Genomic DNA, 16,974 nt, shown 5'->3' with positions numbered 1-16,974 from the left:
TATTTGTAGTCATAGCAATAAAACAATATAGCTTAAGAAATGGAAAAATGAAGATGTATGTTAAACAAATAGCAAGAAACAGAAAGCCAAAATGCTCTCCGAAGCATGCAAACGGAAAGGAGGAGAATCTCTCGAAGATGTAAAATATTTAAAGTAATTGTAAAAACAACTGAATGTTCTGAACCTCGTTGAAGATTTCATGCAAAAGCAAAGAACAAAATTCATCAGCAGGAAACAATAAATCAACAACTTAACTGAATCTCAAAAAAGACTGACCAAAGTACACCAAAACAAAAATTGGTTTTAACTTAATATATACGGCTGTTGGAATGATCGCTAATTCAATAGTTTGATATTCAAGAAAATTCTATGAGATAGTTTGGAAACCAACATATGTGTTGGGGAAAAAAATATTTCCTCCTTCAAGTCCTCTCATAGTTCGTCTTGGGCACCTTTGCCTATATGCAAAAATTGTTTAATTTTTCCGATTTTTCATCATGATGTAGCATTTAACTTCAACTTTATTTTTCAATTTTTATGCGTATAAGGTGGTTTTTGCTTGCACTCGAACAGTTCAGTATTGCAGAATTTAGTCTTGCATATCATTTTAAATATGCAATTAGTTCTTTTCTACAACAACCGTATATGCCTATTTTACGGAATTCAAAATAAATTTCTATTAATAATGACTAATTTTGAAGAAATTTACTTTCAATTTTTTTAATTCATTTTTGAATAGCAGGTTTGAATTTTGAATAGCAGAATGATGGTTGATGTTTTCAAGAATTCGGATTATTAAATTACTCTTTGACCAATCAAATTGAAACTTATGCCACGATTTTCTATGCCAGGTGTGATTTTTCTGCCTTATTGATCCTTATTTCAGTTTGAAACTGGAAGGAAAAGTTTTAAAAGATGACTCTTCAAAATCACAACCGATTATTGTAGCATTAACTCGGGTCCAAATTTTAACTAGTTCCCAATTTGATTCGATCTTGTTCCTTACCTTTTTACTTTCTGGGATTCCACTCAAGCAAAACATCTACCTAATATTAAAATCTAAGTATTTGTGCCCTACTGGTAAGCTAGTATTAATACAGTGTTCCCATTAAAAATGAAAAAGTGGTAGACGTTTAAAAATCATGATGGGAACACGGTAATATTTAATTATAAATAACCTCTCTCAGCAAATAACATCAAATACTCAACCACTATGCACGAATGCAAAACCACATTTTTCAAAATGAAAAGCGAAATTCTTCAGCACGAAAATCTCACAGAAATACTAGATTTTAAAGCAGTATTCCGGTTAAACTGCCAGTGAATATATAGTCGCTACCTTGTCTGAGCTGAGCTAGCATATTAAATTCCAAATCCATGTATTTACAATTTATGAAAAAGGTATAGATATTTTGTTCTACACCATGTATGGTTTGGTACTACGTCATAATCTTTATCTGTAGTTCATGTTTGATCGTTGATATCAACATTCACTTACTTCCAAATGTCTAGTCAAATATTTACTCCAAATGGTGGGTGCTGATTGGTGGATTTTGAACTGCTTATTGAAGCGGGGATAATAGCCCATTTATTACGCTTTGTTAGGAGTTGTCTTATAATGTACAATGGTGGCTTGGATATTTCAACATTACTTTGTGGTTTATGCTGAGCATATTTGTATTAAACTTTTTTTAAATCGGTAATAATAGGCTTCGAGTATTTCATAGTACGATGTACTCGTGGTCTAAACATTACTAAATTGCCCCTATGGAGAGGCCAAACTTCAGTCAAATTGTATTAACAACTTCAAGATCTATGCTAAATTGTTTTAAACGAATTTTCAACGGAACAGACAGTGCCAAAAATAGATAATTTCTTTTTATAATTAAACCACATAATAGCTCAGAACAGAAGAGATACATTTTTCAAACTATCGGTTTTGGGTGGCAAAATTGTTGTTGCTTAGAATTTAGCAACAGGTATCTATACATAATCATTATCACAGTCATTCAGAATTGAATATTAACAATGTTATTTTGTCACGAATTTAGGAGCTGTTACCTAGTGTCCATTCATCGTATGAAAGCCTTGTATTTTGCAGCAGCACTTACATACACTTACTTTTGGTTCGGTGAAGTTGATAATCTCATGCTCATCTAGGCTTACACTTGGTAGAAGCCAGCTCTGACTGAGAGCTCATAATATTTGTACTATAGGATTTATATAAAATTTTTCGTCTCGACATATCATGATTTTGGTTTTAATTTTGACCATTGTCATAATTTCTGGCTTATTAATACCAGAAATGTAATTTTTTTCGAAAAGTTAGAAATATTTTAACATGCTTTCTGCCCATTGATTTTATTTTCAAGTCTTGTTTGTACCAAATTCTTTGATGAATTCATACACATGTACATGCGTTATCGGAAGCACATTTCATGCAATACTTCGGAGTTGGTGTAGTGAAAATTTGCCATTTTTATTGAGTTGTATGTTCAGTGTTCGAAAGGCCATAATTTCTGTCTTGGTATATTCAATATGAAAACATGCACAGACACCAAGTATGCTGTTAGTAGTTCCTGGCACCAATCCGCAAAAGAATGAGCAACATCCATTCATAGACAATGTTAATACCTCGAACCGCTCAAAAAATATTATAGTTGAAGACGCCAATTTAAATGAACCATGCGATGAACATTATAGTTGAAGACACCAATATGTTAAACAAACAAGAGCATCATCGTTGCAGATGTTCAATGTAAAATAAACAAACAAAGACCCATGCAATTTTCGGGTTGACAACCTTTGACCCATGAACTTTAACTAACCTGTGGAGTTCCGAAGCTTCAACCTGATAGGAGTGAACAGAGATTCGAAAATCAAGAAAGTGAGAGAGATCAAGAGAGAGTGAGAGAAGAGAAAAAGAAAAAAATAAACAGTTTAATTTCTGTGTATAATGGGTATTCCCAAATTTTGGGAAATATTTGGGTTCGAATTTTTATATTGCAATACAGATACAGTAATAATAAGTCCGATGACTTTATTTAGAAGTAAATTTGTGACACTTCATCCAATGTAAAAGCTTAGTAGTAGCATCAATTTAAACTTCCATGCTGTTTCGTAATTGGTTTATGTCAGAATTACAGTAAACCATGCACATCTGGTACAGGGGAAGGTTCAGCATTCTTTATATTATTTTCTGATTACTCGTCAGGTTTACTTGTGTGTTCATACCATCATCATATATTCATATCATTAGCTATCTTCCCCGGTGCAAAAACTATGTATTTTTTATAAACGTAACCCCCCCCCCCAAACCCCTCAATTTTTACCCACCTTTCTCTGCAGCATCCTTAGTCTGATTGGTGTGCTTGATCTCAATGCACCATCTGTTGATATCTCAGAGTCTGATTCAGAACTTCTTTCTTCTCTCTGTGATTGACAAAGCAAAAGACAGGTTCATTATAGATTGCTAAATTATAATATTTAAATTATTTTCATGCTGTCACTTTAATCTTCAACTACCGGACAAGTCACTTGAGACAAGTTTTCATTTTTTCTACCATCTTTCTGGGCTCCCCAGAGCATTTTTTTATCTGAATTTTAAAATATACGCCACCATGTGGTGATATATATATATATATCTAAGCATCGCTCGCTTGTGTTGATTAATGTTCAAGGCAGACAATAATGTGAACATGGCTCAACCAATTGGCCAACATCTTTTTGCAAACTGTTAACCAAAACAGCCATGCATGATTTAAAGTCGTTAAAACTAAGATCTCACCACTCTTCTTCTTGTAGCCTTGATTTTGTGTTCAATATCTCTCAAATCTGATCTGACGGCATCGAGCAAAGCCTTCAATCGGCCATTCGTGCTGCGAACTTTTTCTGATAATGCTCTTGTGCCACCTACTGGATGATTTTTGTCGCCCGGTGTTGTCAGTCTGATGCAGATATCTTGCATTGAGGTTACCTATAAAAAATACATTAACATTGTTGTAAATATATCAAGATAAACAAAACTAAAGCTGATACTAAACCTCTATCTATTTCCATGTTATTTTTTGTGCATAATGCACCATGCATGAATGTCACATCGTGCTAAGCACTAGTAACATGCTTCAATTTCAATGCTTTCAATTTCCTTTGCAAAGCTGAATACACTGCAGTTTATTGAGAATGGATTTTATGGAAAATAAATATGTGCGAGAAATGATGTCATTAGACCACACAACCACAAATCAGTTGTCACCAGGAGAATTCCAGTGTTTTGAGCAAGAGTTACATGTTGTTTAATATTAATTAATGAATGGTTGTACATGGCCTTCAGAGCATAGGGCATGACTGAGTGCCATATAAAACTCTAACACTTCACAATAGATCATAGAAATTTTTTTATTCCTACCTTTGAAATTGCTTCTAATGTATCGATTCTAATCTGGTCTAGTACTTTGTGATCTTTCCTTAATCTGTGCATTCTTGATGTTGGCGATGAATCAGCATTTTCTTTTTGCTGAATCTTGTTCATGTCGTCACGGTGATGGTTTTGTAAACCAACCCATGCTGACAATTCAGTAAGCGCTGATTGAAATTCCTGAAAAATATATGTTCATTGAAGTTAAAGGTAATTTATATTTCAGAGTATGGAGTTATATCAGCAAAGTTGCTGGAGAAATTATAAAAGAAGTACCGGTAACTACATTTGGAAAAGTTCATTTTAATCTATAATCAAAATTACTGCAGTTTTTACGTAGTGTATCTACCAATCTAAGATATCAGATTTTTCCGGTTTATCCTGTGGAAGAGGAAAGTTGATATGAATGCAATCATGAGGTGAAGCGCCGTTTGGTTACCAGTCCAGATCAGATGAAATAGTTATTTTACCAGTTTAATGCTCCAGAATCATAAACTTGGTAGTACGTTATGCCTCACAATGGACCAAAGCCTCTTAGTTGAAACAAAAATCTATTCTGTTCTGGCAAACTTGTATTTTACCTGAGAATTCGATAAGCTTTCTTGTAGGCTTTTGTTCCAATCCATCGATTTTTGTTGTAGCGATTCCCAATGGTTATTCATGCTTGACAGTTTTATTGTGACATCAGAATTACCAGAGTAGGATGATGACACAAGATTTATTGACAAAACAATCGCTTTTCTTTGTTCAATGGAAGCTTGTAAACTCTAAAAATAAAATTTAATAGAAATGATATGATGGTGCTCATTTTAAATAATCACACCTTAGTTTATGTTTTCTTTTACTGTGAAATGAATTTAAAAAATCCAAACTAGTAAGTTTCCTTTTACAAAAATCACTGTATTTGTAAATTCTATCGAAATCAAATATTTATTCTATCACTTTACTTCTATACATACCTTCAACTCTATAGATTGTTGATCAAGGTCGCTTATTGTTTTGTCAAATTTTGATTCTGATTTTTTCATTTCCTGGTTCGTGACCTTTGTAGTTGCATCTAGCCATGCTAAGGTTGCTATGAGGTCATTCATGAATTGTTGGGTCATTTCATCCTGCGAAGTACGAAGCTTTTTTGCAGGTGACAGATCAGCAGGTTCATGAGATACTGAAACATCATGACTTCTTCTGCTTATGTTACTCTGGGATATTAGAAAAAATTTGTAATGGAGTTATTTTGTTGAATAAAAAACCGGCAATGAAATTATATCATGGTTGAATTTTAATTTTTCTGTCATTATTGTACTTTATATAAAACTAAAAATAATCCAGGGGAAAGTACACCAATAATTTGGCAAAGCTTGGTATTCTTTTAGGTCTAGTGCATGTGATGTTTTCGGTCAGCTATCCAGTCAATCGTTTCATGGGCATGGTTTTATATATTTGTTAACCATCTTGCATGGGTGCAAATTGGGCAATTTTCTTACAAATTATTAAAACACATATGGTTGTAATTGGACTTGGGTAATTTGTGGTGTAACGCATATCATTAAAACTTGGTATAATGCATTAACGGAATCAAGTGGTTATCATGAGGTTATAGAAAATAATACATACCTGTCTTGTACCAGTACTGTCTCTTGATACATGAAGAAGTGGAATATCGTCACTTGCTGTTTCAAAGGGTGAAATTTCTGAAAATATAAAAGGGATATAAATGTTTTACTCAATATGGAATTTATATTTAGATCATATACAAGAAGCAAGGACATGCCTTCAAAACTGGTAATTTATTTTTAATAATCAATAAAAAAAAACTCATTTGTGTTAATTGAACTATTTTACTTTTGAAAATTTGTCATTTCAAGTATTATGCTGTCAAACAAAAAATAGGAATTTTTATAAATTAGCAATGATTTCGTAAATTTGTTTGTTGAATATTTGGCACTCCCATAGTGTGTGTACCAGGTTAAGGTTAGTCCATGATTTTATCCAATTTTCCTTATTTTAGTTCTATTACGAGTTCGACCAAGTGAATATACCCCCTGCCGATATGCTCCAGTCCCTTTACACAACTTGATGTAAAGTAGGTGAACAAAATCAGTTACCTCCATATTGGCACACACACTTCTGGAGCGCTGAATATGAATTAGAAATATAACAGTAACCCAAAGTATGCTTATGAGAAAAATCGAGAATTCCGATTTCATATGTAATTCAGAAACAAATAAAAAAATTCACCCGGTATTGAACCATCGTCTGTTAGTGCACCCGCATCTTTTGTTTCTAGCTCGGACTGGCTGATATCGTATAAGTCCCACTCAAGACTCTCAGGTGTAGCTCTGGAAAGGAAAACAAATCGTTAGCAAACAATAGTTCTTGCTTCATAAGTTATGGGCCCCATTAATGTTATTTTATATGGCAGAATAAACAAAATTTTAAAATATGGGTTTTTGTATTTCAAACAAACGGCTGCTTGAGATCTGTTTGTGCATAAATGTACTTCCTCAATATTTATATCTTGTTGGTTGGGCTAGAATAAAAAAACGGCTGCTTGTGACTATTTTGAAACCCAACCCATACGCTAAAATATTTTCCTATAATCTATGAAGAAAAATAACCACAATTATACCTTCCGCTGTGACTTGTAGCTGACCTTCTATCACTTCCTTGACTTCTTGGTGTTGCTAGGAAGCGGTCATGGTCTGGCGACTGTAAAGAAGGGCTGCTGTTCCTGGAAGAACCTACAAAATATGTTGACAGTAATCACATTTAATCATTTGTTTGTTTGTTTACATTCAGATGATACCACAGTATTTTTGAAAGTCTGTTATGACTAAATTGCGTTAATAATTAGAGGTCACTAGAGCAGACAGTTTATGTTTATAATGCATTTGTAATGGTTACTTTCAGTCAGTATTTGTCATTCTAATCATCTCTAAGACGTTACTCACTTGTTCCACTGATATAATTTTCCCACCAACTCATTTGTGCGAGTTCTGTATCTTCAAACAAGGATGAATCAAGAGGTGGAGGCTCGTTCTGAAAAATAAAATAAGTGTATTGCAAATGTTTATCAAATTAAAACATAATTGAGCTAATTCAAATTCAAGAGAATATTTTGGAAATAAACAATAGAAAGCGACAACTCTCTTATCGAGTGTTTTATACCATAGCTCCAAACACAGCTTTAGAAATTGGATTGAACTGGAAATATATAAATAGTTAGGTGAGTGTTCACCCCTCTGAAATTCATTTCCCCAATAGGTTGCTGTTTGTAAGCGTTGTTTCGAATAGATATTAGTTTAGGTATTATGAATCAACGGAGCTAGATTCCACCTTAGAGCAAATTGTGTCTTGGAAGCGTGTTTTATTCACATAGCTAACCATTGAACTAATTGAACACCTTTTTATACTAACAGATCACGAAAAATCAGATATTTCACATTGTTATGGCCTTACCATGATACGCAAAAGCCTTTTGTGATATCGATCAAGCCTTGCTATGACTTCTCGGCAATAGCGATGCAGTTCTGATAATTCTTCTTCAACTACGACACAATCTGATTCTTCACTCTTCTCAATTAGAAATAGTCCTCTTGCGTCAAGTTCTATGATCCGAGGTATGTGTTCTTCAATTGTTGCTTGGAAGTTCTGAAATGGAGGGTTAGTTTAAGTTAATCTATAAAAACTATCAGCAAGCATTAACGTCATAACTCTAGCATTGAAATCAATGATGACACTCGCATTACATATTTTAGTTTAGCTCTTCAGTTCAAGAGGCAATATAACCTAAACTCGAGAAATCCATACTGTACCCACTGTAGCTATTTCGACATAATTCGCTTAGAGACCCAAATAGAAGAAAATGTGACAAAAATTACCGAAATACTTTCCAGAACCATATGCAAGCTTAGTTCACGTTCATTGTCAGCCATATTTTCATTAAAATTCATATTTTATATAAAATCTGTATGATTGTTTTAACATTCAAAGCTTATAATTTAACATATTGTACTATGATATTGCCATTTTATCTAATAATGCTCATCCCGCAAATAGTTGGTTATATTTATCAAACCAAACATAAAAACAATATAATAATTATTGGGTACTGCGAATGACGCTTGATCACTTGTCTTGCTTGATTCTACTACCAACTACTTGTATATATGAGTCCAATTCAAGCCTTTGAATGGAGACGCACCGTCGGGAAGCATATCGCCATTCTAATTTCATCAGTATATTGGTACCAAATTGTATTCCGTGTTACTAACCAACGACAGGATAATCGACGTGGCATATTCGAGTGTTCTTCAGAATAGTTTAATCCGAAATCGTTTGTATACTTGTATGGGCTGCAGGCGTTCTGCATGCTGTGCATGTATAGCGATCTTTTATAAAGAAACATGGTGTGAAAATAACAACGTGTGCGGAACAAATAGGTCGTGTTTAACAAGAAAAATACAGCATTCGATTTTAACTCATGTTTACTGCGGAAGTCAATACCATCAGGCCTCTCCCATTGCGTATGGACAATGCATGACGTCCATTGCAGTTCAAATATTGTACTTTTTTCTTTCAATGCATTTATTTAATTTTTACCATTTGTTTAAATGTACAATATTTTTGCACGACGAAAATAAATATCTGAATCTCAATCTGACGAAGTAATATATATGCGGCAAATCATATGTGCGCATAGAAAGTTCGGTTATTTTTTATTTCCTCTAACATAGTCAAACAATCGTTTTATTTTACACTTTATATCAAAAAATCCATTCGCTGTTTTTATATTATTCGCTGTTCGAACAAGTTATATCTTGTAAACGTCAGTCTGTGATCTAACGAAAGCTCACAAATATACTTGCAATTTCGCGAAAAAAGATCATTTATCGAAATTCTCTTCACTATCTCAAATATTTTCCGTATCTGGAATATAACAAAGCGCCAGGCAAACCTAAATTCAAAACGCAGCCTTTACTGTCATATACCATTTCACAAACAAGAGTTCCAATACGTAACTCGTAATTTTATTGCCTCTAGACTTGATAGATTGTGATACATATCAACTATAACACTCGTACTTAGCGTTAGATAAACATAGGAGTAAACGAGGTACAATGGAGTGTGGTCACGTGGTTGAAGGCGTTTGAATGTACTTTGGCGGAAGGTTTACTCAAGCGGAACAATATGAAAGACGCACAAATATTGACGTTTCGTATATTTTAAAAAGCGTTAAAAGTGAATTTTATTGGTTTATTTTGACAAACTGCTTCAATGAATTCTATGTGGGTCGCGAGCGCTTTGTGTAACGAATAGTAATAAAAATATAGGGTGCAGCAACGTGGTATAGACATGATATAATAGTAATGCGGCTGTATATAAAATACTCAAATTGAAACTCTCCCAATGCATCACATAGTGATATTATTCGTATATTGTACCCAAATGCACTACCGGTGTGAACGAACAAAATATCGCATGCGACGCCCATCGTTTGATTTACAGCAATAAAAACGCGGAGTTTGTGAAATTATAATTTACAACTGTCTGGCACTGGCACCTCCACCCAACCTAACCCACGACCGCTTATTGATTTTGGCGTTTCGCCCGTTGGAGACAAATATCAAATTTTTTTTTATCTGGTGTTATGTAATATGGGTGCTATATTACAAATTATACCTACGGTGCGAATACGGTGGAATTCAGTCTGGACTAGTGTCATAATCAAAAATATATTTGATAGAGAGGGGTTTGCTATCGGGCTCACTTCTAGTATTATTTCTTTTTACTGCTGATGAAGTTTTTCCGCATAAATATACGCCTATTTAATTAAAACTTCATACTTCAGTTGTACCGGTACCTGCTATCACTGCCGATGTACAATGCCGATACTACCTCATGAAAACGCGACACTCTTAATACTTTACGTGGACGCACTTCCAAACCAAGATGCTCGCATCACTATTAACTCTAGTATTCAAGCTAATACCTATAATAATGAAATCGATATCGCCATCGGCAATATTAGGGGCAATTAGGAGCACATTACGCGTGTCGAGTGCGGTTAAACTGGTAGAACGTATAGAAGAGTTAAATATTAGCTCCAATGTTTGCATTGAAAACAATTAGCGCGTGACTTAAATATCCAGTTTACAGTTTGTAAATTCGGTGCACAACGTCGCACGTTTATACATCCTTGTTATTCAGGCTCGGTATCATTAATCAGAACTAAGGTGCAAATTATGCCTCAGCAAGGAATGGCAGTCTTTTCTATTCCCACATGTCTTTAAGACAAGCCTTTCTCACGTTCCACTTGCTTAAGGAATCTACATCTGACGCGTGATTTAGACTAGCATAGTTTTGTTTGTTTGAAAATTGCAAATTTGCTAAGTCCTAACAAAAGATTAATCGAGTACCTGTACTAAAGCTATGTATCTCAAAATATATCAATCTTCCAGTGCAAAACACCTGGGAATTTTTTTTAGGAAAGTTCAAACACGAAGAATTGATCGATAAACGAAAAAGTAAATAGAAACTCACATGCCTATTTAAGTAACCACTAAACAACACGCCATTCTTTCTTGTCATTCAAGCATTACGCTAGTATAATTGTAGAACGTGTAGCTAAACTACCAAAATAGTACAATGCGATAAATGAGGCTTCAAAACGTACCTATTTATCAGCAGTATTCTGTATTAATGACTCAAGTACGACACCGTATTTGTTCGAATTTGCTATTTCGTAGTGAAATTTAGGCATTCGAAAACATACCAATAGAGAATAAAAATTAACAATAATACGGTGGTTTTATTTGAAAAATTAGTCCATCGAGAATCTAAGCACAAATGTACTTACCGTTTAGTGTAGTCTGTTATCGAAATGGACGTTTCTACTACGCGATGTTCACTAAATACTACACATAATCTATCGTCTGACAAAGCATAGGCATTGTGTTGTGATAATGTAAGAGAAACGCGCCAAATTCTTGAAAGGAAATGAATGCGCAATTCGATCGCCTGGAGCGCTTAAGTACTTTAACCCAGTGTACGCACAATAATGAGGCTAAATATCGCGCAAAAGTAAATAGGATAATCCAATACATAACAGGAATTACTTATTCGCTGGGGCGTAATTTTTTTTCAGTCGCAGCACATATAATTTACAGTGAAAATATGAACCAGGATACCCGCGCACTACTAAAATTGTGTTTATCTTGAGCTCTGTATTTTAGTGGTGTCGGTCGGTTCAAGTAATACAAGCGACATACTACGAGTCATAGGAATTCTTTGTTATTCTCGTCGTTTTTTCAATCGCAAAGATGTCTGACGTATACGGAGCTATTGCGAATAGCGAAACATTTTTAAACTCACAGTGACTAGTAATAATGTTTTCAATGGTGAATTTCTCGTATGTATGTTTATTTTCCTCAAAAATGTAACAGTTTCTGCATAATAATTAAACGATAATCAAACTCGTAAGAGCAATGCTCATGGTCATTTAAATACTCCCTTTGCAAAATAATTTTAACAATTTGGTCGATTTGACTTGATTAAAACGTCCGTTTATAATAAACCTAATAATATATTCAAATGCAAATCTCCTATTATGCGGTATGAGGCTTATTACAGTAATTCCAAATACATCGCCGCAGTAAAACAACAGGTTGAGGTTTTGAGAAAATAGAATATTTCTCATTTTGGGATCTATACGGCCAAACCCAAAAATGGACATAAGGCGCTACCTATAATCAAAACTAGAACAGGTACAGCTTCGAAAGCCAGACCAAAAGATGGTCCTTGGTGCATATTAACGAATAATCAAAAAAGTATATTTGTAAAAAATGTGCCATACTCTCTTGTTTAGTTTAACAGTGCCCAAATCTGTCGTTTAAACAATAGTAATAAATGGTCGATGATAATCATATCGATTTTTCCGCGTTAGGGTATTCCCATATTTTTATAAAAATTTGCGGGGTGAAATGTACGTACCTTGACTTCCTTAAGTTTATCGTAGTTTTCCGATTGCATGAAATGTTCCACGTTGGTTAGTCTCAAATCAGTCTCCGTCAGCCAAACCAGCAGAGATTCGCGTTTCGTTTCAAATCCTTCTCTCCTCTGGATGGCGTACTTGAGCCGTCTTAAGATGCTAGCAACTCTGTGAGATATCGCGTCCCATCTTGAGTTCCCATCGTGAATCTAAAACAACATTAACACGAGTTATTGTTTGATAATTGAATGTTTCAAACGTTTAATAAGGCGATTTATTCAAATTTTTTTTTTATTGTGAAACCCAAATCAAATTTTGGCGACCGTCATTCGTAATGCAAATGTATTTATGGGAAGACAATGATAAACAAACTTAATGCATAATAATGGAAAAATTAAATTACTTTTATTTTTCCATATTCATAACTTTCTTTAACTTACAGTTATTTTTCCATATTCATAACTTGAAACTCACCATGTGTTTGAGCTTGTTAGAAGCATCAGTCCTGTTCTCTCTTGCAAGTCGTCGGTATTGTTTATTTATTAATTCAAGTTGTGTCAGACTCTCGTGTACTTGTCGCTGGAAGGACTGTAGAAACAAATTACATCAATAAATATGATATTCTACCTTATAAGCAAGACAAACATAATGAAAATTTTATCTTTTGTGGTATCATATTAAACGTTGCTGATTTATAACAAAGAGAATTAATGATTTAACAACCAAAATCGCAATTAATGATTATTAGTATAAATGAGTGAAAAAGTATTAGATGTTGTGGGAGCCATATTACAACTTTGAATCATCAACTTTGAGTGTACCTCGAAACGCTTCAATTCTTCTCTTGCAACCTGGTATGAAATCATGAATGTGTTTGGTCGAGAAACTACACGCTCTGCTGATTTCAACCAATCACCGAACCGAGAATAATCTTCAAAAAATTTCTTCCATAATCGTTGAGTCTCTTCAATTCTGAAAAGAAATATTTTGAAATATTTGTAATTCACTACTCCCACGAATACAAAAATAAATAGTTAGCATATTCCATTAGTTTCACATAATTTTCAATTTGTTTTTGCAGACAATTTTGAAAGCGTTCGATTGTGTTTATAAGTCTTTTGTTTGGCAACAAATGGGTAAAGATCGGCGAAAGCGTAACTAGTCAAGTGGAATAGGAATGCAAAAAGATTTACAAAGGCAAATCTCGATGCAAGAAGACCGCACATTCGGGGAGATCAGAATTTTTCTAAAATTGCTATACTATGCAAGCTGGACGCATTTTGGTACAAAAAATATAACAATTGGTTGCGTCTTATTTTTTTACGTTCAAATATCGAAACGTTTGTCTCATATCATGGTAGGGTTTTATTCCAGTAAGCGTGCGTGTAAATTTTGTGTGTCCCCATATCATCCCCCGCATAGGTAAAAGGGGGTCCGAAATTGCAATTTAAATAGGAGCAGGAATTTCTGCCAGGTTGTTTGTTTTTGTTAGTTGCTCCATAAGTACATGTACCAAAATAAAGTTCGGCTATTTTACATCGAATCGTGTAAAGTAACTGAAATCAAAAATCGGTCCGGGCCACTCGCCCGATATGAATGATGAGCAGGGGAATATTCACTTGGCTAATACAGACGGTCCTCGAACTCGTAATAGACTAAAATAAAAGAAAATCGGAATAAACTTATGGCCTAACCTGGTACATATCGGTATATATCGGTATCAGCAAATTGAAAATTTTTAAAGCTGATAGAACGTGTTTATAATACTCACTTCAATTTTCTTTCCATTGACAACGAACAAATATTTCTCCATCTTCTGTCAAGACTATTCGTAGCTTGTTCGATGGAATCTTTCTCTGATTCATTGGAACAAGCATCACCGTCGTGAAGTAGAACTTCGCATAGATTCAGCACTGATGCTACTCCTGAACTGTGCTTCTCGATGTCTCGTTGGAGAGCCTGAAAATTAAACAACGAGTTAGTTTTTTATGCAAATGCTTTACCTGAACCAAATTGTATAAATAAGATTGTACTATCGGAACATCCAAATGCCAGCCAATCGCGTATGAGAACGAAACGTATAAAACACTAGCGATCTGCTTTTTAAGCGCGAGTTTCCGAATCGAAATATGTGCTATTTGGCACATATTTACTAAGCATTTACTTTGTTGCAATTATACTAGTCCGGCCTAATGTCTGGACAGCCATATCCAGAGCAATCGAGGTCGGATAATTAGAGGTGATATTAACAGACTTGTTTGTGATACCTTTTGTACGGGACTAGATCGAACTGATGAATTTTCGTCATCACCGCAAGCTACATCCATTGATATATCCAATTGTGACGCCATACTGTCCTCTAAATGTGACGTCATAAATTCCTTAGGTAGGCGCGGGTAAGGGAAATGATCTGTTTGCAAATCGGACTTTGGTTCGTGACGTATTGTTCTGAATGACGTAACTGAATTGTCACTGGTGCTGAAACTTCGTAGCTGTAGCAATTCCTCGTGGATAGATGAAAAATCTTTTTCGTATGCGTCAGTCTTGGGTGGGACGACGTGGGTCTCGCTCTTCATCGGAGTAAAAATCATATCGTGGTTACAAAAGCTGCATTTACAGTATCCGTCTGTTACTAAATCACTTTCAGCCAGGTTAGTGCACCACGAATGATCTCCTATTCCAAAACTACTCGTGTATAGTAATCCGTCCCCGTGAAGATATGATGTATTTCCCTCATCTAATGTATCATCTGTTTCGTTGAACAAATTTTCATCCTTAAATTGTCTGCACTTAGATATATTTTTCCGACTGCGTGACAGATCATCCAATGAATGACTGAAAGAATGACCATCAAGCCGGCTCTGCAGGTCGATAGTCTGGGCTTCATCTCCCGCTTTCCTCGTGCTATTTTTGTTACTCAAGATAATAGCCATATCGGTGGCGTTTGAAATGTTGGCGGGAAGAGAATGACTTCCAAATCCGGTGTCTAATTTGTCTGCACCGAGTTTCGTTTGTCTCCTTTTCTTTCTTTTTGAAATGACTGAAAAGTATTCAGGATTTGACGAAAAGCTGGAATCGTGAGAAGTAATCGATTCTTCTCCAGCAGTCTTTAAATCATCCATACTCAACCTGCCTTCTTTGGTAATATTTATATCGCCGGCAACCCTTTCTGATGATCCGAGATCCTCAACTCTTAACGGTGCATCTAACATTGCTGGTGATAGACTGTAGTACATATGATGGGCTTTTCCCTCAGTGTCAGTTGCACCAACTTTGATATTGATAGGTTTGCTCTTGCTCAATTTTTCGTCACTGCTGTGTGATTTGTCATGGCTGTCCCTTATAACTTTCGAACACCCAGCGTTATCCATATTTTCTCCTGATAAGACAGCTTTTCCTTTTTTCGCTTGAAGGTCGCGTCTGCCTTTCGCACTTACACGCGACAAATTGTTTTTGTTATCTTGTAGATTTGGCGCTGTCGCCTGTCTTTGTAGATAACGCTGATTAGGGTAACTATACGGCCTAGGTTTCCGCGTGACTTTAGAACGCAACACAGCGGAGGCGTCTTCCTTTTTCTCGGATACGTCGCTGACCGCACTGTTTACTATTCCCGCCTGTGTGTCGGTTTTTCTGCTGCTGACAGCTGCATTAGCGTTAGCAGACAGCATTAAAGCATTTTCGTCTAATATTGTAGTATGTCTTCGCTGTAAGTAAGCCTTCTTCTTTGACCGTAAATTTTCATTCATGCCTCGGTTGAGCCTTGAGTCAGCGGCATTTAGCGATTCCGACGAGGAATTCAGCGTTACTAATGTCTTAAGCATCACCGACATAAACGTACTATCAACCTTATTTTTGTCTCGTTTCAAACTTCCAGTACGTCCAATAGGTTTTGTGACGTCATACGGATTAGTCAGGTTGGAAGACGACACTGATAATCGAGATGAATTCGCGGATGATAAAGCGCTTTCATTCTGATAGCTCGACGAATTATCAACTTCACTTGTCCCCTTAGATTCGTTATTTCGCCCGAAAACATCATCTTGTATCCCCGATAGTGATTTATCAAAATCTAATCTCCGTCTTTTCATACATTTCGTACAAATTGGAGTAAAGTCTGGGGAGTCTTCAGCATCCAATCCTATTTCCACAGCATGTTGATATGCAAGTTCCGCAGCGTGATCCAAACAATCGATATAAGAGTCCAATTTCTCTAGATACACCGGGCTAAACAACATCTCTTTTTCGACATAAATATACAAAACCAATGCCTAACATGGGTTCCTTTGAAAATGGAAACGAACAATTTCAAACTTGTTTTTATATCATACTATTCAACGTTTTAAAAATATTAATGTACAGAATTTTAGGCGCAAATTGATGTCTATGATTGTATATCTACCATTGTATATATATCTTGGATGTTTTAACACAAATCATGATTTGCTGCGAAGTCGCGCATTTAAGATAGTATGCTAACAAAATTTATTTAAATCACACAAATCATGACACGGGAAATGCACATTGCAACAACAGTTAGTGTGCTATAGCTACGAAATTCATTATTTAC

The 16,974-nt window shown here is 35.2% G+C and overlaps 1 protein-coding gene across 5 annotated transcripts in view; it reads right to left on the bottom strand.

The window, feature by feature from the left end:
- The window catches only part of LOC120331537 (nesprin-1-like), a 140,667-nt gene that overhangs the window by 1,186 nt on the left and 122,507 nt on the right, over positions 1-16,974 (bottom strand). For 4 of the 5 annotated variants that reach the window (XM_078113638.1, XM_078113640.1, XM_078113639.1 and 1 more), the window contains 15 exons: positions 14,179-14,366; positions 13,229-13,379; positions 12,882-12,995; positions 12,410-12,616; positions 7,877-8,068; positions 7,369-7,456; positions 7,047-7,158; positions 6,656-6,756; positions 6,032-6,108; positions 5,377-5,616; positions 4,999-5,184; positions 4,409-4,597; positions 3,788-3,976; positions 3,337-3,432; positions 2,829-2,851 (listed from right to left, as the gene is read on the bottom strand). In XM_078113638.1, the coding sequence (XP_077969764.1) occupies positions 2,829-2,851; positions 3,337-3,432; positions 3,788-3,976; positions 4,409-4,597; positions 4,999-5,184; positions 5,377-5,616; positions 6,032-6,108; positions 6,656-6,756; positions 7,047-7,158; positions 7,369-7,456; positions 7,877-8,068; positions 12,410-12,616; positions 12,882-12,995; positions 13,229-13,379; positions 14,179-14,366 (2,153 nt within the window). The remainder of the gene's footprint in view (positions 1-2,828; positions 2,852-3,336; positions 3,433-3,787; positions 3,977-4,408; positions 4,598-4,998; positions 5,185-5,376; positions 5,617-6,031; positions 6,109-6,655; positions 6,757-7,046; positions 7,159-7,368; positions 7,457-7,876; positions 8,069-12,409; positions 12,617-12,881; positions 12,996-13,228; positions 13,380-14,178; positions 14,367-16,974) is intronic. The other variant, XM_078113642.1, reaches the window with a different exon arrangement.

Source organism: Styela clava, chromosome 6, assembly GCF_964204865.1.
Source record: "Styela clava chromosome 6, kaStyClav1.hap1.2, whole genome shotgun sequence".
Classification (NCBI taxonomy): domain Eukaryota; kingdom Metazoa; phylum Chordata; class Ascidiacea; order Stolidobranchia; family Styelidae; genus Styela; species Styela clava.
Note: the sequence above shows the minus strand (reverse complement) of the source record. Positions and strands in the feature narration are given on the sequence as shown.